Source organism: Chinchilla lanigera, unplaced genomic scaffold, assembly GCF_000276665.1.
Source record: "Chinchilla lanigera isolate Chin_1 unplaced genomic scaffold, ChiLan1.0 scaffold00015, whole genome shotgun sequence".
NCBI classification, from domain to species: domain Eukaryota; kingdom Metazoa; phylum Chordata; class Mammalia; order Rodentia; family Chinchillidae; genus Chinchilla; species Chinchilla lanigera.
This window is the reverse complement of record NW_004955416.1, coordinates 14262607-14281741: the sequence shown is the minus strand read 5'-3', so window position 1 is coordinate 14281741 and position 19135 is coordinate 14262607. Positions and strand designations below refer to the sequence as shown.

General features: G+C 52.8%; 2 protein-coding genes across 5 annotated transcripts in view; both read left to right on the top strand.

Annotated features, from left to right (window-relative positions):
* The window catches only part of Alpk3 (alpha-kinase 3), a 43006-nt gene extending 41095 nt beyond the window's left edge, over positions 1–1911 (top strand). For both annotated transcript variants that reach the window (XM_005381491.1, XM_005381489.1), the window contains one exon: positions 428–1911. In XM_005381491.1, the coding sequence (XP_005381548.1) occupies positions 428–767 (340 nt within the window). In that variant the 3' untranslated portion in view covers positions 768–1911. The remainder of the gene's footprint in view (positions 1–427) is intronic.
* Positions 1912–13779: 11868 nt separating this feature from the next.
* The window catches only part of Slc28a1 (solute carrier family 28 (concentrative nucleoside transporter), member 1), a 41552-nt gene continuing 36196 nt past the window's right edge, over positions 13780–19135 (top strand). Inside the window, exons 1-4 of one of the 3 annotated variants that reach the window (XM_005381488.2) lie at positions 13780–14358; positions 14991–15099; positions 15857–15936; positions 16975–17051. In XM_005381488.2, coding sequence (XP_005381545.1) covers positions 15004–15099; positions 15857–15936; positions 16975–17051 — 253 coding nt within the window. In that variant the 5' untranslated portion in view covers positions 13780–14358; positions 14991–15003. Of the gene's footprint in view, positions 14374–14987; positions 15100–15856; positions 15937–16974; positions 17052–19135 lie in introns of all 3 variants that reach the window. The other 2 variants (XM_013512687.1, XM_013512686.1) reach the window with 2 other exon arrangements.

Genomic DNA, 19135 nt, shown 5'->3' with positions numbered 1-19135 from the left:
AGGCCAGGTGGTCCCACTCATAGCTGCAGCCATATTGGAACACTCTTGGGGGCCAGAAATTCCCACCCCCGTGCCCCTGACTCCTGATGTGGGCTGGCAGCTATGATTAATGCCCCAGCAGAGGCTCCTCTAATGTTCTGGGCCTGCAGCAGACTCTTCGCTTCCATGGGGACTCAGACGGGCAAGAGCTGAGTGTGTGTGCTTGTCAGAGGCCCCCATGTACACGCCAAAGACTGGTGAATCCTGTGTGTCAGGGTCTTAATGAGACCAGCTTTAAAACTGGGATGCTGCCTCCTGAGTTAGCACCCTGGGGAGAGGGAAGCAGGTGCCTTGGGCACAGCACCCTGATGGTAGCCATGCCAAGGCCGGCCCTCAGGGCTCCACTACCCTGGGCGGGACCCACTCAGCACTTTCTGTCTGGCTGCAGATACCAAGGCCTCAAGGAGAGCTGCTTCCCGGCCCTGCTGGACCACTTCGCCTGCTCCCACCAGTGCAACACCTACTGCGAGATGCTGGGGCTCACGGCCCTCAAAGGCCCCGAGGCTGCCCATCCCCAAGCCAAGCCCAAAGGCTCCAAGAGTCCATCAGCTGGTAGGAAAGGTGCCCAGCTGAGTCCACAGCCCCAGAAGAAAGGCCCCCCTAGTCCTCAGGGCGCCCGGAGGAGCACTGCAAGCCCCAGGGCCACCTCCCAGGCCTCAGAGACAACTGCTGTCCAGGTACTGGGGCAACCTCCCTCCCAAGAGGGGGGCTCCAAGGCCCAGCGGTAGCCCCAGCAGGGGCTGGGGGCCTCCGCCCAGCAGCAGACCAACCAGGAAGCAGCTTGAACCACAGATGTTCTCAAGATGGCACCAGCGGAGAAGGTGCCCTGAACGAGCATCCTCTCCTCCGTCAGCACCTCCTCTGACGGCTTTGGCTATGGCACACAGCCACCAGCCTCTCCTGGTGCCATCGTCACCCAGGGTTCCCAGGCCTCAAGCAGGCCCCACCTCCAAGTGCCTGGCGGCCTTGACCTCCTAGAAGTTTACATTCACCACTGCTGGAGGCTCCCCGAGTCCTCTGCGTGTGTTCTCCCCTCAGCCCCTACCCAGCCAGACGCGGCAGCCAGCGCTGCCGTCCGGGGCCCATGTCATTCTGTCCCCTGCTTGACCCCGCCCTCTTCCTGTTTTCAGGGCTTCAGACTCCTCTGTGGGGTCTGGCTTGTGACTCTCAGGGTGACTTCTTCCAGCTACTTGCCACATCCATCCCAGCTATCCTGCGCCTAACCTGTCCTCGAGCCGAGGTGGGGTGCAGGGCCCTTCCGGAGCCTGTCGTGTCCCTGGGCATGGGTCTCTGATGATGCGTGTTCCTGCAGGCCTGTCCATCACTGTCACTCCGGCCCTTGCTCTGCTGCTTTGAGTCCCCGCAGTCTGCCCTTCCCACTCTGCTTGTCCCTGTGCCTGGGCTTGCCTGGCCCTGGCCTGCACAGTGCCCACCAGTGCCTCTGCCTTACTCCCCCGGCTCTCGTCCCTGCCTGTCCCCGGCTTTCTGCTCTTGAGCTCCAGCTGGCACGACATTGTTAGAGGGAGGGCATTGACTTTGAGGGACCTTGTGCTCCATCCTGGAAAGAGGGGGTCATGCTGAATTTCACGGCCTCCTCACAGAGGGATGGAGGGCTGGGACTCTCCCTTGTGGGGGTCCTAGGAAGGACTCAACCCAGTCAGTTTTGAGCGTGGGAAGGGGGACCCCTGCCTCCAACCATTCAGTCCTGATCTTGGGCACCAGTACTGGGCTCCCCCAGATGGGCTCCTGAGGATTTTCTGTGCATCAGCTGGTGCCCTGGGTCCTTCCTGGATATCCCTCCCTGAGACCTGCTGTGGACAGTCTGGAGTTAGCTTGCTCCCCTTGGAATGCAATAAAAGCAGTGACCGTGTGTCCCGCTTGCCCTTCTCTGGTGTGGTGATAGAGCCGGGTCCCCTCTTCCCAGCCTGGCTCAGTGAGGGTGTCCCGTAGTCCCCATACCCCCTCGAACAATGAGTCCATATTTTGACTCCTGGCCTGCAGTTCTGAGGCCACAGGTAAGACGGTTTGTGCGATTTGCACAACCGAGCCGATGGCGTGCGCCTTGGCAGGGTGTCTGGGTTTTGTGCCTTGGGAATTCCCCTCTGTTGGGAAGAGGAACACAAAAGAAGGACCCAGAAAAAAAAGAAAAAAAAAAAAAAGAAGGACCCAGAAAAGAAGAGCAGAGCTGGGGCCTCCGCAGAGGCTCCCCATGTTCCTGGGTGCCTCCACCGCAGCACCACTGGCCGGGGACAAGCACACCTGGCCCTCATCCCTCCTGGAGCCCATCCTGCTTCTCCTCCCACTCCCACCCAAGGCCATCATTCCCTTCCATCTCCACCTCCTCTCTGTTCAGGGACTCGTCACTTTGTCCTTTGTCCCAGGGCGCCCCTGTTCTCCCAGCCTGCATGTCCAGATAACACGGGTGGAAGGAGAGCTGGAATACTGCTCGCCTACTTACTCATTCAGCAGATGTGCACCGAGCACCTACTGAACGCCAGCCCCTGGGCTGGCAGATGTGGGAGGCAAAGGTGTGTGGACGGCCCCAGGAGAGACTGCCTGTCCTCGGGGCGCTCCGGTTTGAAGCACCGGAAATGAACTTGGACCAACTTAAGCAGGCAAAAGGGTTCATGGACGGATATTGGGATAACCCACAGAACCAAAGGAACAGCTGAACAAGCCAGGTGTGGTGGTGCACACCTGTAATTCCAGCACCTGGGAGGCTAAGGCAGGAGGATCAAAACTTTAAGTCCAGCCTTGGCAACTTAATGACTTAGTAGGATCTTGTATCACAATAAAAAATAAAAAAGGGCTGGAGATTGTAGTTCAGTGTAAAGGCCCTGGGTTCAATCCCTAGTATTGAAAAAAAAAAAGCTGAACAATTAACTTTGGGGAGGGCAGGAGCCTGGGTACCTCTAGGTCTTGCCCCCTCAAGCTCTCAGGAGCCCTTACCTTGGTCACCGGGGGTGCCCTCCATGAAAGATTCAAATTCTAAGTAAGAGAAGCTAACCTGGAGCTCAGGGCAAAGGGACAGTTTCCAAATGGTGGGGATTCTTACTAGAAACATGGTGGACAGTCAAGGGGTAGAGGGGGTTTGGTGGGCAAAACAAAAGATAACACACACACACATGCACGCATACACACACGCACACACACACACACACACACACACACACACACACACACACACAGAGTTCTTCCCATCTGAGTTCTTCCCTATCACAACTCTCCCACATACAACCTAAATCAAATTCCTGTCTACCTAGGGTATTCAAGGTCCTACACAGCTAATAAACCTAGAGAGAATGGCAAGGATACTGTTCTCCAAAGTCCAGAGTCGCCAGCCATAACCTTCCTCCAATAGTTTTATCATAATCCTAAAGTTGAATCATAAGCACTTTCAATTATTCTGAAATTCTGCAACCTGTGGATTAACTGGTTAAAATTCAATCAAAATTATGTAACCCAGCAAGAAAGGAAGTCCAGGTGGAAGCTACCATCCATTCCTACAGCTGGACATAGGAGCTGCTAGTTCTGATTAGGGCTTTAGGCCTGCTGGAGTTCAGTTCTGAGGCCCAGGCCCTAGTGGTCCTGCCTGTGAGCCCGACATTTACTATCTGAAGTGACAGCACTGGGAAGCCCTCAGGATCCCCTGTCCTCTCTCCTGCCCCTTTTCATGTGGTAACAATCATGATATTTTCCCTGGACAGGATTCATCATCCTAGCTGTGTCCATACCTTTGTCATCTATCACTCAGCGGAGCGTGAGGTAGCCAGGTGGCTTCCCTGTCTTCAGATTCGTTTGCCTCATTGCTCTGTCTTTGAGGTTGTGTTTCTTTCTTGGGGACCAAACTGCCACACCCACTGGGCCAACAGGTAGAGAAAAGCGGTGAGACACCCTGACAGCCTATCCGTCTCCACACTGCTTCTAGCAATGCAGGAACAACAGCGCCATCCTTCTTCCTGGCCAGCCTCTCGAGCTGGTGTTTCTGGTGCCACAGACAAACTTCCAACACACCATCCACCATCCCACTCAGGGGGCACCCTACAGGAATGCCCTCCGCACCATCCTGGTTGAATGCAGCATGTGCTGGCAGACACCATGGTTGTGTCTGAGGCATTTAATGATTCACTAGATGACCACGGTGGGACAGGCTGATGGGCCAGGAGAACCAATCAAACCCAGAATGGGGACCAAAAGGGTCAACACAAACTACTGGCCCCACTTAGATCTGGTGGTATAGACTGAGGGAAGCTGGTGGCATGGCTGGACGAGGCACATGGGAGGCCAAGCAACGCACTCATACTACTTGTGCCCTCAGTGCCCTGCCTGGGGCCACCGCGTCCACCTGATGATGCTAGGCTGTGGCTAATAGATCAGATACCGCCACAAGGGGTGGTGGGAGCACCTAGTACACCTTAGCTAGGCACTCAGGCTCCCCCAGAGCCTGGTGACGAGTGTGTGTGTGTGTGTGTGTGTGTGTTCTCAAAGGAACAATAGTTACTCTTTGGCAAGACTGTCACTTTACCACCAGCTTTCCCCACCATATTTTTCTTATCAGGACTTTCATGAGCCATCACAGGCTCCATACAACTCACTGATATGTCACCTCAATACCCCCGATCTGGTGGGTCACATGGCCTGGTGAAAGCCCGGGCCTGGCAGCCTTCTGGGTCAGTCTGTAACTGGCCTGGTGGTAAGGAGTCTGGCCCACATTAGCAAGGAAACATTTGGGTCTCAACAGCCCCCTCAGCCCCCAGACTTTCATTGAGGGGCAAGTGTTTAAGTTTTCACCTGAGTCCTCTGTCCCCTCACTCACAGATGGGCCGAGGCATTTAGGGGAACTGCTGGGCCCCACCCCCTCAGTAGACGTTGGGTAGCAGGAGGTGGGTCCCTTTGGGGAGACTGTGAGGAAGGCTCCCAAGATGCATCCATCCCAGTGTTAAAGTTTTCCTTCAAAGGGATATTTGAGTATTTGACTTTCTCTCCAGTTAAGTTCTGGGAATCAAGCAGGAGATCTTGACCTGACTTTGACAGTCTGAGACAGAATTGTCTGTCTAACTAAACCAGAAGTGTTTAGTTGCAGGAATTACTAGGTAATGCTTTAGGGACTGTCTGTCCCTTTTTCATTCCTGGGACCCAGCAACCAATTGAGCACAGCTTGAGGGCTGGTTTCTATGCCATTCCATTACCACGACTTCCCAGCTTTGGACCCTCGGCCCATCTCTGCTGCAGGGTCAGGGGCCTTCTCTCCATAGCAGCCTTTTCCTCCAGAATCCCAGGCCCAGAGAAAAACCCAGCCGAGCAATTATCTACCATGGTTAGGAGGGGGCCACTTGCCGGGTCCTGTTGAGACAGGGCAACACGGCGAGGGACACTCTGAACACGGTGACATCATCATCACTCTACACAGGACCAATCAGAAATTTGCTATTTTCAGTCCTTCATTTGAATCTGGTGCTGTTCACAGGGACAATTATATCGTTTTTAGGTTTTTAGGTTTTTTCTCCGGTACCGGGAACTGAACTCACGACCTTGCGCTTGCCAGGCAGGCGCTTTTGCCGCTGAGCTAAATCCCCAACCCCTATATCTTTTAATATAACCTAGCATAGGCCAAGGTTTGGTCGATTTGTGTTATCCTAAAGTGGTAAGGACTGTATCTCACTGTGAACTTCTGCACTGAATGTAGAGGTTCTGCTCTCATCTTGGTCAAAACAGCCTTCAGTAAGTTTCCATAAATGGCAGCTGGATGTTTGTTGACAATACGTATTCACTAGTTTATGCATTTTCTCCTGGTAGTAACGCTTCCTTCACCAGTGTGGACTCTGGTTACTGGCAGGAGGGTAGTGTAGTGTGAGGCAGGAGGGAGGAGCTTTGCTTTGCCCTGCAAGACAGAGCTCCGACTTCTGTGGTAAAGGAGGCTGTGCTTGTGTGCATATGTCCTCTGAGTATTCCCAGGTACCAACCTCTCACTCAGGGAGGGTTCCACCCTTTTCTGAGACTAGGTGAGCTTATGACTTCACTGGTGGTGAATTTAGTTATTTTGCAGACTCAGTCTCTGGGCTTATTGTTAAACAAACTCAATAGCTAGAAGCTGGAAGGGCATTTGTACACAGCAAATGCCCTGAGTTCCATCCTATGGCTTGATGGAAGAGGGTTTGTTTTGTTTTGCTTGCTTGTTTGCTTTTGTGGTGCTGGAGATTGAAGCCAGGACCTTCACACTGAGCTATCTCCCCGGCCCTTTAAAATTTTTTTTATTTGAAGGTATCGATCACCTTGGGAAAGCTAGGAAGAGACTCTGACCCACCCCTTCCAGGAAAAGCCCCTGATCTGCTTCATGCCCACTTGCTTTGTGACTTGCTTCCCCATTTGATCCACATTTATTTACCTGAGCAATTATGCTCATAGTCTTATTGGTTGGCCATAGTGTGGTCCTACCTCATTCCCACCTTGTGAGTTCCCATGTTCCCCACCTTGGACCTGCCTTACCTGTGGTTTTGCTCCAATTCCTAGAAAAGGCAGGGTCTTTGGCAACATACTTGAGTCCCCTTCTGTCTCTCTCTCAGCAGAAGCTTTCTTTCCCCCAATAAATATATTTGCCCTTAAATTTTTTATTTTTTAAATTTGAAACAGGGCCTCTCACTAAGTCACTAAGTTACCTAAGCTAGACTCAAACCTTCAGTCCTCCTGCCTCAGCCTCTTAGAGTGCTGGGGTTACAGATGTGCATCACCACTCCTAGTTTTTTCCTAGTTTAGGGGAAGCCAAATTGTTAGGAAGTTTGGTGGGCTTAGAACAAATCCATTTAAACTCTGCTTTATTTTTATTGTTTATTTTTTTTGTCTGTTTGAGACAGGGTCTCGCTATGCAGTTCAGGCTGGCCTTGAGCTCACTCTGTAGCTCAGACTGGCCTCGAACGATCCTCCTGCCTCAGCCTCCTGAGTGCTAGGATTACAGGCGTGTGCCACCATGCCCGGCTTTAAACTCTGCTTTAATGAAATGCCTCATCTTTTTAAAAAATCCTTTTGCTAATATTTATGAGCTGCCTATACCAGGTGATAATTATATATGCTGTATTTCTAATAGTGAACAAGATGGATCTGGCTCCTCCCCCATGGAGCATACAGCTGAGTGGAGGAAACACACTGTGGCAAATATGCCTTAAGTTCTATGAGGCAGAAGAATGGGAGCAAGTAACTGGGGGATCTGATTCTGTGGGTCTCAGGAAGTTCTCAAGGCTGCCATTGGAGCTGGATCAGAAAGATGTTGGTCCAAGAAAGAGAAAGGGAAGCAAGTACCAGGCGGAGGAACAGCAGGGGTGACAGTGCACTCCAGGTAGAGTCAGTCACAACGGGACGCGTTCCAAGGCATGTATCATTAGATGTTTTGACATTGTGCAAGTGTGGACACATGGTTATATAGACACGTCACTCATTCGATGTGGCCTCTTTATTACATTATTATTATTGCCGTTGCTGTCCCACGGGGGATTGGATCCAGGGCTTTGCACTTGCTGGCAAGCGCCCTACCACTGAGTCACACTCCAGCCTTTGTTAAAATTTTCTTTTGTGACAGGGTTTCATTAGTTTCCTGAGCTGGGCTCCAGCTTGCAATCCTCCTGCCTCAGCCTCCCAAGTAGCCAGGGTTACGGGCATGACCACTTCCATCAGCTCAGTGTGCACCTTGATGTGATCAAAAGACACGGTAAATGCTGGATATAAGGGGAGGCTGTGGGTGTAGCTGGGCACATTGTTTTACAACACACTTTCTACTGTTTAAGTAGAAGTAGTATGCTCTAAAATAATGATAAAAAGTATAGCATAGTGAATCCATGTGCCAGGAACATTTATCTTTGCCAAGTGTTATGTACTGCGTATCGCTTGTGCTTTTATACGACTGGCAGCATGGTAGCTTCCTTCACACCGGCGTCACCACAGATGTGAGTGTGATGCGTGTCCCAACAGTGTGATGGCTGTGAGGTGCCCAGGGGATAGGAACCTTGCAGCCCTGTTGTAGTCTGGTGCCGTCCTGTATGGGGGTGCTGGGGTGCAGTGGAGCTGCTCTTGGATTTCTGTGTTCTGGTCGCCTCAGGACTGCCCAGTGGTGAGCTTTTCTCAAACTTCCTTTGCTGGTCGCTTATTTGGACCAGACTTGAACAGTCCAGAACTTGGACCTGATCCTGCTCCACGAACATCCTGCTCCCTGGGGCAAATCTGAGCTCTATGGTGTTTTCAGAGGCCTTGGTTTTGCCCGGCAGCTACTTCAGAAGGAGGACCCAGAAGTCCTGGACCCTCACCTCAGAGCTGATGGAGCTCCGAGATGGCTCTTTGTTACTATTCCCAAGGGGTGATGGGGTGGCAGCCACCATACACAGAGCCTCAAGGGACACAGGGACGCAGGGCCCCATCTTGAGCTGAAGCACAGGCCTAGATGGTGGAGCTGCCATGGCACACGATTGTAGGGATTTCTGGGCTGGAGCCATGCTCTTGAAAGTGCTCTGCCAGATGAGATGAGCCTCCACGATCTCGGCCACCTGGCAGTTCTGACCACATACCCTGCTTTCACACTGATCCTCTGATGGAGAGTCTCGCTGAAACCAGGCTGGGGGCAAACCCAGGTCCTCCCTGAGACCCCAGGGCAGGCAGGTCCTGTGTCTTGTCCCAGCCTAGCCCTCAGAGTTGGCACCCAGCTCCCAGCTCCCAGCACCCTGGGGCAACCAGTTCTCACCAGTGGTGGCCACTGCAGTGCCCTTCTGTGTCCCCTCAGGCACCGGGGGTGGCAGGTACAGCTCACAGCTGCTCTTCTCGGATGCAGGGTATGAGCTAGGTGAAAAGTCCCTCACCTGGGGGCCGAGGACGGCTCTGGGCCTGGCCTGACCCCAGCTAGGGACAAGCTCCGTGGCAGTGCATACTGTGGGATCAGATGTCAGCCAGGCTCCGGCCAAGACCACACTCCTCTTCTTGTCCTTGCCCTGCTCCACATCCCCTCTTCCCTTTTAGGAGCACCCCCTATATATCACTTGGACAAGACCCCCCAGCAGGCTAAGGAATCTGTCTCAGACTCTGAGGCACCTGTGGGGTGACTTGCAACAGCAAGCGGAAATACCGAAACAACACTCAGGATTTGGAGGCAGATTTATTTATGTTGATGGGCACTGATCAGGATTATTTCCAGAATATCAGGCCCTGCTTTCTGGTGGTCTAGGGCTTTTATCTGATGCACAAGCAGGAGGTACAGAGGAGGTACAAACTGGAGACAGAACAGCCTGGCAGTTCTTCTGATTAGCTGGCAGGGTGAGATCGTCCGTTACAAGGGTAGATTAATGCTCATCCGTTCATGAAGCTTGGTACAGTGGTACAACCAGGCATCCTGCATGTTCAGTTACGCTCTTCCGGTTACCGGGATCAAGAAAGTAATGACAAAGCCATGAAGCAGTTACAGAGCTGGGCAGTTTCAAAAGAACAAAGTTTTAAAAAGAAAAATTACTCTTGTACAGTTTTTCCCTTTCAGACTCTCCATAAAAACATCACTGGGGCTCATCAAGGCAAGTGTGTGTTCTTGGAGCAGTTGGATCCTTACTCAGGATGCAAGCTGAGCTCCCTGCAGACAGACCCCTCCAGGGTCCCCAGTGGATCTTCTCAGGAAATCATTCAGACACACAAGGTCCCTGATTACACAGAATCTGACCAGAGAGCACAGTTCACAAGTACAGGTCCAGAATCCACCTTGCTGCCACAGTAGGTGTGATAATAGTGGGCAGGAGCCTCACCTGACAGCTCAGGTTTCCAAACACCAGCCCACAGCTCGCAGCCCTGGTTTCTGCCTCAGGCTGCTCAGCTTCTCAAGAAGTTGCTTTTGGGTCGCACACCTCTGTGGAGGACAGGTAGAGAAAATGGCAGCCAGTACCCCCTCACTGGGTGACAGAGGGGTTCATGGAGGCAGTACAGGTAAAGCTCTCAGCACACAGCCTGTCATCCACCAAGCCCTTAACTACAGGAGCCATCTTACACATAGCCCTGTTCCTCTGAGCTGGAAGCCCCGTTTTTCCATCCTAGCAAAGGTCTCTTCCACACTCCGGAATGCTGACCTCCAGCTCTTATACATGGAGGCCCCTGACCTCTGCCCAGCTGAGGGCTAGGTCCTGGGGTAAAGCGACATGTTCAGATGCCACAATCATAGCTCTGGGGGAAATGGGCACAGCCTTTGTAATAATGAAATTTGCTTCTACAGGCAAAGGGAAAGGGAAAGGAGTATTTCAAAATGAGTCATAGGGTCTAATCGGCAGGTTTATACAGGAAGAACAGTCCATACCTGTGAGAGAAGAACAGAATTCTACTGGAACAGTATCATCAGTGGAATCTGCCTGGGTTTGGGGGACATGGGCTATGCCTGGAAAGCTCTAGGGTCTGGTTGTTAGATGTCACACCCAGGGGTGGCTGGCTTTGCTCAACATGGACGCAGCCATTTTTAGTAGACTCCTTTTCCTGGTGCTTCCCAAGAGGCCTGAGGTCCCCAAATAGCAACTTCTGTACAAAGTCTTTGTCCCTCAATTTTTTTTCCTGGCATGTGGAATCGAACTCAGGATGTTGTACTTGCCAGGCAGGTGCTTGGGCCACTGAGCTATATGCCCGGCCCCTTGTATAAAGTCTTTGGCTTTGCTCTGAGGCTCAATGGTATTATGTCAGATCACTTCTCTGACAGGAGAAGATAGAACAACCAAGGAATTATTTTTGCCTCTACAACGAATTTGCTTATCAACAATTCTGCTTATCAGCAGCCCCGGAAGCCCTGCCATCAGTTGGAGAAAGCTGGTGTGCCAGGAGGGGGACAGAGCCTCTGATACCAAACCCAGGGAAGCCAGGGATGTCACCCTGGAACCCAACGAGATGACATGAATTAGGATCTATCTGGGTTTGTAGAACATTCAAATCTGGATCAAACCAGAAAGGAACAACATCGCCATGCCTCCCCATAGAGAAAGTGACTATGAGATGGAGCAGCAGGAAGAATGGAAGGGGAAACCCCAACAAGAACAAGGGAAATGCCCTTCATACAGCACCAACCAATGAGATGCATGGAAACGGTGACCTCTGTACATCCGGGCGAAATCTCCCAGACTGGTGGTCTTGAACCTTCATGGGTGGTAGCACCAGGTGTTCTTGCTCCATCAGCTTCCACTGTTTCATTTTGTGTTGGACAATGACCATTAGTATCCAGCTGTCCCCAGTGAGTCCAAAGGGCAGACTCCACCAGGGGCCCTTGGACAACACTCCCAGGAGGCTGGGACTTTTCAGCCTTTTGAGCACTAGATGCTTCTTTCCTCCAAGAGCACCTGGACCTGTTTTACAGCTGCTAAGAGAGCGCCATGCTCAAAGATTTGGACTAGTCTGGTCCCATAGGAAAATGTTTTACAAGTTACAAGCAGAGGGTATAAGAGCCTAAGATATTTCCTCAGTCTTTGTATTCTGCCCTGTTGTCAGAATTTTTGCATGCTTGCTACTTTTCACTATAGACTACATATAGGAAACCTGTTTTTTCAAATGAATCAAATGAGATCCAAAAAAATTCTAGTAAGTGGGGTAGGCATGGTGACATACCTGTAATTCCAGCACCATGGGAGGCCGAGGCAGGAGAATTACAAGTTGAAGTCCAACCTGGACAACTTAGCAACTTTGTGAGGCCTGTCTCAAAATAATTAAATAAAGGTTTGGGAAGTAGCTCAGAGCAAAGGCCCTATGTTCAATTCCCAATACTGAAAAAAAAAAAAAAAAATACTGCTGGTGTCCATTCTGCCAACCATCTCAGGTTTAAGAGAGGGAAGCAGGTTTAGCATGTCTTTCACATAGCACCAACCAATGAGATGCATGGAAACGGTGACCTCTGAACATCCGGGCAAAACCTTGCTCATGGAGTCAGACCAGGGAGAGCCTCTCAGTTTGTCCACTTTGGACACATAAATCAATGCAATGGAAGACAGCGCCTTCAAGGATCCCAGAAACAATCGTATGTAACAGGCTGGGCCGAAAACCAAGAGGTTGCTGAACAGCCTGTTCCCCTGGTGACGCCTCCCCTGGTGGTTCAACAACCTGCTCGTTCTATCCGAACCCGGCTGGCAGCATGGTCCTTTCCAGCTCTTTGGCTGAGACTCCCCTGAAACCAAAAGTGGCCCCAGAACTAAATCAAATGAGGTGAAATTTTCGCCACTGAGAAGCGCATGGGGACAGGCCCAAGGGAGACAGTGTTGGCTGTTCCTGCAGCCTCTCCTCACTCCATCCTGGCCCAGTTCTCTGCTTCACTCAGCATCTGTTGGGAGGCCAGGCCTCAGAGACCAGATCCTCAGGATTCCAGCGTGCAAGGGCCAGTGAGGTGCTAATGTCACACAGCTGAGAAGGCAGGGGCAGGACACCCCGTCCTCCAGCTCTTGGTCTTCCCTGGGGGTCTCGGTCCCACATCTCTGAGCCTCAAAACTGTTTTACCTGTGATTTTCAGCCAAATTCTCCTAGGAAGAAAGAGGTTTGGCTTCTGGAGGCTGGGACCACCGCTGGCCACCCCTCCATGAGGGACACACAGAGGAGAAGCTCTGAACTTATGGTTTAGAAGACAGAAACAGTGTGTCAAGGTGGCCCTGGGATGGGACCTGGGACATCAGGGATACCTGGCAGCCTTTGTGGCCTCCTGGGTACTGATGCCCACCCTTACCGGCTCACAGAGAGGACACAGCCAACTCAGACAGGCAGGGTAAGTCTAGACCTTCGGGCCAAGCTCAAGGCTCCTGCCATGACACACAGCCTATTACATCCTGGCTTTAGAGGATCAGGGCCATGAAGCTATGGGGGGCCACCTGGCCACTCCTGGATGTGTCTCTCCTGCAGGCTTCTCTCTGGCATGTGAGACACGAGGCCCTCTGGAAGGGGCAGAGGCAACACAGCTGGCTTGGGGCTTGATGGGCCACTTTTAAGGCAGCTCTGAGCCTACCCCTGTTGTGCTCAAGTAAACATTTACAACCATGGGTGCACATGGCCCTGACCGTGGGAGGGGTTGTGGATTTCTGCTGGAAAAAGCAAATTTTTTGTTCTCTGTTTTTTGGGTTTTTTTTTTTTTTTTGATACTAGAAATTGAACTCAGGAACCTGAGCTTGCCAGGCAGGTGCCATGGCACTGAAGTATATCCCTAGCTTCCTGCTGGTTTGCTTTTGAGACAGGATCTAGCTCTATAGTTCAGGTTGGCCCTTAAACCCAAAGTGATCCTCCTGCCTCAGGCTCCTGAGTGCTGGGATGACAGGATTCCTGGTGGAAAATGAGCACCATAAAGTGGTACAGAGGTAAAATGGTGAAAATGCCCCAGATTCAACAGTGTTCAGCCATGGAGAGCTCAGGTTAGGGGGAATTCAACTCCCTGCATTCTGTAGATTCTATGATGTTTAAGTGTTTAACACTGGCTGTGTAATACTTTGGCAACTGGAATGCTCAACCAGAGAGATTGGTTTAGAAGAGGGCGGCCTCCGCCCTTATCATCACCTTTCCCACACTTTCAAAGCAGCCCCCAAGTTGGTGCTGGGAGCCGTACTCCACTGTAACCAGGGAGTGTCCTTGTGCTCTAGAAGATTTTGTCCTGAATGTGGAGCATTAATTATTAAAGAGCTCCTTTCAACCCTGTCAGCCAAGTTTAATGTTTAGTTTGAGGACTGAAAAATTAAAGTGTATGTCCCTTGACTTTGCACCTGCTGCTTAGGTGTTTAGAAAGAAAGGGGAGGAAGGGTAGGAGAGAAAGGAAAAGGGGAAAAGCACCGTTCTGTTTGGCTCTGCTCTGGGGACTGTACTGATACGGAGAGAGGAAACACTTTCCTCTTCGTGAAACTGCACTGCTTTACTTCCCTCCCAGCCTAGGGAAAAGGCTGCTGTGGGAATAGTTAGTGATCCAGGGAAGGAGGGGACTGAGTTGCAAAGTGAAAGATAAAAATTCGAGGATGACTGCTGGGGACCAGGAACAGGAAGGTGGCTGCCAGGAGGAGGTGGCTGGAGGGGCCGGGAGGGGAACAGACAGACAGCAGGCGCTGCAGTGGTCCAGGCCTTGAGTGCTGCCCCTGACGTTTCCGTGAGAGAGGATTGGGGTTGGGGTCCTGCCCTGGCATTGGCCCTGAGCTCGGGAGGCCCAACCTACTGCAGCTTGGGAGCTTGGGAGGCCCAACCTACTGAAGCGGACTCTGCCCAAGATTTCCACTGAGCGGAGAAGACTGGCCAATGCACAAGGGTTGGACCCAACTCTCTGCCCCACAGAAACCCGGACTTCTGCCTCCCTGACAGCCGCCTCTTCACCCCAAATCTGTGAGTAGGAGCAAGGTGTGTGCCCAGCTCTGTGTCTATGTCCGCTTAGCCAGGCTGGGCTTTGGAGAGAGCTGAGTGCTTGAGAAAAGGAAGAGAAGAGAGGCATAGGACTGGGAGGAGGGGGTCTTAGGACTTATTTATGGATCAGCTAAAGCCTGAGAAAGAGCGACGGGGTGCTCTTGGAATGGAAAAGTCTGAGGGTAGAAATGGTTTCGGGAATGGTTGGCTCCAGGGATGAAAGTGGCGTCTTTAGGCTGTTGTCTCCATCTTTCAGTGAGAACGTACAACATAGTGGGCAACAAGTCACTTCATAATCGTGGCCTGTTGTGGGAAGTGATGAAAGCAAGGGCCTCTCTTCAGAAAAAGCCTGTATCAGATACAATCCTTCCACTTATCTGTGTATCTGATACTCCTGCCCTTTCTTTTCTTTCCTGGGAAGTGGGCAGAATTTGTTGTTTCTGCTCGGAATCCCTAGCACTCATGAGGAACTGCCTCTCACGGGTTAGAGTGAGGCAGGAAAGGGGACTTCCTCGAGGGGTCGGGCGGGGGGGGGACCCAGGGCAAGGCCCCTGCTCCGTGAGGAGTGAGCTCCAGGTGGCATTCGTGGTTTCCCTGACTCTGTCTTTCAGCAGGAAGCTCTGGCCCATGGAGGACAACGTGCAGAGACAAAGAGAGTCCATCTCCCTCACACCCATGGCCCTCGGTGTGGAGAATATGGGGGCTGAGTTCCTGGAGAGTTTGGTCTGTAGCCGTCCCCCACTCAGCCTCTTCAGCCTCCCTCCTCCTTGAGCCCCAGTCATGGTGGGAGGGTGCTCTGTCCGCCTCCTCCCACCCTCCTGGCTCCTTGATTAGGAGACCTTTGAGTGTCAGTCCCTGGCATGAAGCAGCCCCTTCATGTCACCCTTTAAGCATTTACTGAGCACCTACTATGTGCCCAGATAGCCTGAAGCTCAGTGAAGGGCCTGTTGAGAAGCCAGACGATATAGAGGTCGGGGTGCTGGTTTCTCTGAAGAAACCAGTCCAGTCAGGGCGAAGGTTGAGGACCACAACCCAAACTCTGGAGCTGAATGTGATGTCCTCCATCCTCCCAACCTCCTCAGAAAAGGCCTGTCCCCTTCACAGTCCCATCCATTGACCACAGAGCAGCTTTTAGGAGATCACCTGCAAGAATATCTCCACCCAAAACAGCTCCACAGGCAGTAGGGTGAATGACACCCTGGAGCCATGTCTGGGGCCATTCTCAGAGGGTCCCTCATGGACCTCATCGGTCTCAGAGAAGTTACAAATGTCCTTTGCTCACACAAACCACAAAGGCAGGAGGATCTAGCACAACAAAGGAGGGATCTATGGTAGCACAAATAATTTAATTAAGTACCCAGTTATTTCCTGTGCAAAAAGCCAGTCCCCACCTGAGCCCACTCCTGAGGTGCGCGTGGGTGCGTGGCATGGCAGGGGCGCCCCCTCCCTCAGGCCCCTCAGCTCGCTGTCCTTGTTTTAGGAGGAAGGCCGACTCCCTGGCAGCAGTGACTCAAGCCAACAAGGCGGGCACGCTGTGGAGAGGAAGCCCCCGTGGGGATGGTAGGTCATCTCGGGGCCCTGGCTGAGGCGGGGATGGAACCTGGCCTCCTGACAGACTGGGAGACTTGTGACCCCTGTTGAAGGGAGGATGAGCTGGGCCAGTCTCCACCTCAATGGTGAGCCAGGCCAGGAACCCAGGTGTGGATGTGGCCGCTGCCCCCTGTCCACCATTGGCTTCCCACCCCACTCGGTCTCTGGGACACCTTGGAGAACCTAAGGCTCAGTTTCAAACTCCTGTTTTACCTACAGGGGAAGGGACCGGCCCAGAGGGTCTGGTGTGAGCCTAGAACTCTGGTCCTCACTGGCCGGCACCCAGGCTGAGTAGTGTGTATGGCGGGAGGTGGGGGGGGGCTCCGCCTGCCTGCGAGGGAACTGGGGAGAAGTCTTACATTATAGGGGCTGGGGGCACCTTAAAACCCCAGCTGGGGATTGAGTTCTGTGAGCGCTGGGTACACATCCACCAGAGGCTCAGCCCGGGGACCCCAGGGGTGATCTGGGTGCTAGTCTTTCCCCCAGGGAAGGCAGGTGACCCAATGCCCACGAGCTGGTTGGGGTGTGGGCTGAGCTTGAAGGCAGCGGGGGTGGGCAGGGGCAGGGCTGTTTCATGCTTCCTCTCTCTGGCATAGGCCCTGGGGACTCGGATGACAAGGGCCCCTGGTCCTAAGGGAGCAAATAGACCTGGGAACCACTTCACCTCCCTCTGGGGACTGGTGGGAATGTGGCAGGAGAGGCAGCATCCATCGTCATGCACTTCTGCCTGTTGATAAGGCTCTTCCCTCCCACTCCCTGACCCAAGGTCGCCTGACCCGACAGTAGGGCTGCAGGAGGGATGCAGAAGCCCTGTGGCCTGAAGCACGGCTCAGTTTGCTTTGGGCTAGAGTTTCTATCAGCCTCATGGATGTCGAGGCCGACACCTGGCTTGGCCCCTGTTACCACAGCATTGGGGACATCCCTGAGCGGCTTCCCTTGGGGGAGGTGGAGGAGCCTATGGGGTGAGAGTTGGGGTTCACTCATGGACATGGCTGGTCCTCCCTCCAGGAGAGGCCTGCATTGGGCCCTGCAAGGAAGACCCAGGCCACTCTTCCGATGGATGGGCACAGCGCTGCTCTGTACTGGTAAGCCCCCACCATCCCACCAGAAGACAGGAGACTCTCATTGCCCGGCCTCCATACCTAGCACACAGTCACTCGTGCAATCGGTCAACAAACGTTTGCTTAGCATGAGTTAGGGCTGGCTCCTGCTCAAGCCAGGAACTGAGGTCCCAACTAAGCCAGACCCCACTGCATCCTCCCAAGTCACCCCCTCAGCAGCAAGGGGGAACACAGACATACTCACAGAATGCAGTAGATGTCTCTGAATATAAAGCATCTCCCCTGGGGGACCACCAGGGAGGAGCAGGCAGCAGGCGGAGGGGAGGCCAGTGTGGAGTGAGTGGGCACCTCCTGCTCAGATGTTTTAGAGCTGGAGGGCTGAGAAACAGCCCTGATCAGGAGGAGGAGAGGATATGCTCAGACCTGGGATTTTTGTTCAAGGCCAGAGAGAACCACTGAAGGATTTAAACAGGGAAGTGCCCGGGTTGGGGGCTGTGGTGTGTAGGTGAGAACGAAGCTGTGAACAAGGGGTGGGCTGGGTTTGAGCAATCTTGGAGGAGTGACACCAGCTACCCTGAGAAAGTGGCCAGGAGTATAGGATAAAGGAGATCTTGAGTCACCGCAGGTTCTGGCCTGGGTGACGGGGTAGGGGAGACATAAGGGTGACCTTCACAGAGCTCCAGAACACAGGGGGAGGAGGCGGTCTTGTAGGGAGGAGGACATGATTTGGACAGCTTGCTGGAGGGACCACTGCCAGGCCACTATGGAAGGAAGTCTCCCAGAGACACTCAGCAGATGAATTGAGAAGTGGGTCAAGACAGAAGCCTGGGGACCAGCCACAAAGAAGGGGCTGGCAGAAACTAAGGAGAAAGGGTTTCAAACTCAGTAACACCCCTGCAGAGGACCAGCACGGCCAGGACGGAGCAGTGTTCATTGATTTAGGGACAGGGAGTCATGGCGACTTAGGTACAGGTGCAAAGGGTAGGCTGGAGGGACGGGAGGTGAGTGTAGACAGGAAGTATGGACAGCTCTTTGGAGACATTTTTATCAGAACAGGGAGGGAATGTTGATGGCCGGGCTGTGACATGTGTTCCTGGTGGGAGATACTGTGGACATATTTATGAGTTGAGCTGGAGACTTTGTAGAGAGAAGGGGAAATAGGAGAGGAAGCAATGACTGACAGAGTAAGGGCTCCTGGGTACACAGAAGGCTCCCAGCCCAAGTGAAGGAGCAGAGCTTCCCGGTGCAGCTCATTTCCACCTGGCAGGTTGGAGGTAAAGAAGGAGGGTGGGCATTGTGCAAAGGGCAGCATGGGTGCCTAGGGAGGGGATAAGACAATGAGAGGTAACAGTGATGGCCCCAGTATTCTTGAAGTACTTGACACCAGGGTCATCTGTTTAGATGGGGTGAGTTTATGGTCCCTGCTCATAGTCTGTTTTCTGTTGCTATAACAAAATACCTGAAGCTTAGTACTTCATAAACAACAGAGGTTTATTTAGCTCGCAGTTCTGGAGGTTTAAGGGCACGGTGTTGACACTGGCTCAGGTTCATCCCTCCCAGAGGATCTAGTAAGTCTTCTGGAGGCCCTGCCCCCTCCCATCATCATCACCACACTGAGTGAGGGCCAAGTTTCCAAGACCCGAACCCTCAGGGGACGCAAATCACACCCAGACCACAGCCATTGCTCAAGCTTCCTCTGACAGTGAGGGTGTCCTTCGTCAGGGTCGGTGTTCCCCTTGCTGCCACCTCCATCCAGACTCAGATTTATTTCTCTTGCAGGAGGACTGGATTCTTTCCAGGACAGGACATGCATTTCTCTTGCTTTCTCCTTCCATTTCCCCTTCGGTCTTGGCTGTCAGGACTTACCCATCAGTGCTCAACCTTGACTTCCTCATGCTGGGGTGCTCTGGGGTGCTCTGGGGTGCTCTGGTTCTTTCATACCTTGACTGTGTCACCTCTTCCATGGGGCAGCCCTCTGCACCCTCTTAGGTATGGTGGAGAAGCCTATGTCCCCCGTACTTCCGGCCTGAACTGTAACAGTGCCTTCTTCACCTGACATCAGTGTTCCATGGGTACAGAGAGCTCTGGACCATGAGACTACCACAGAC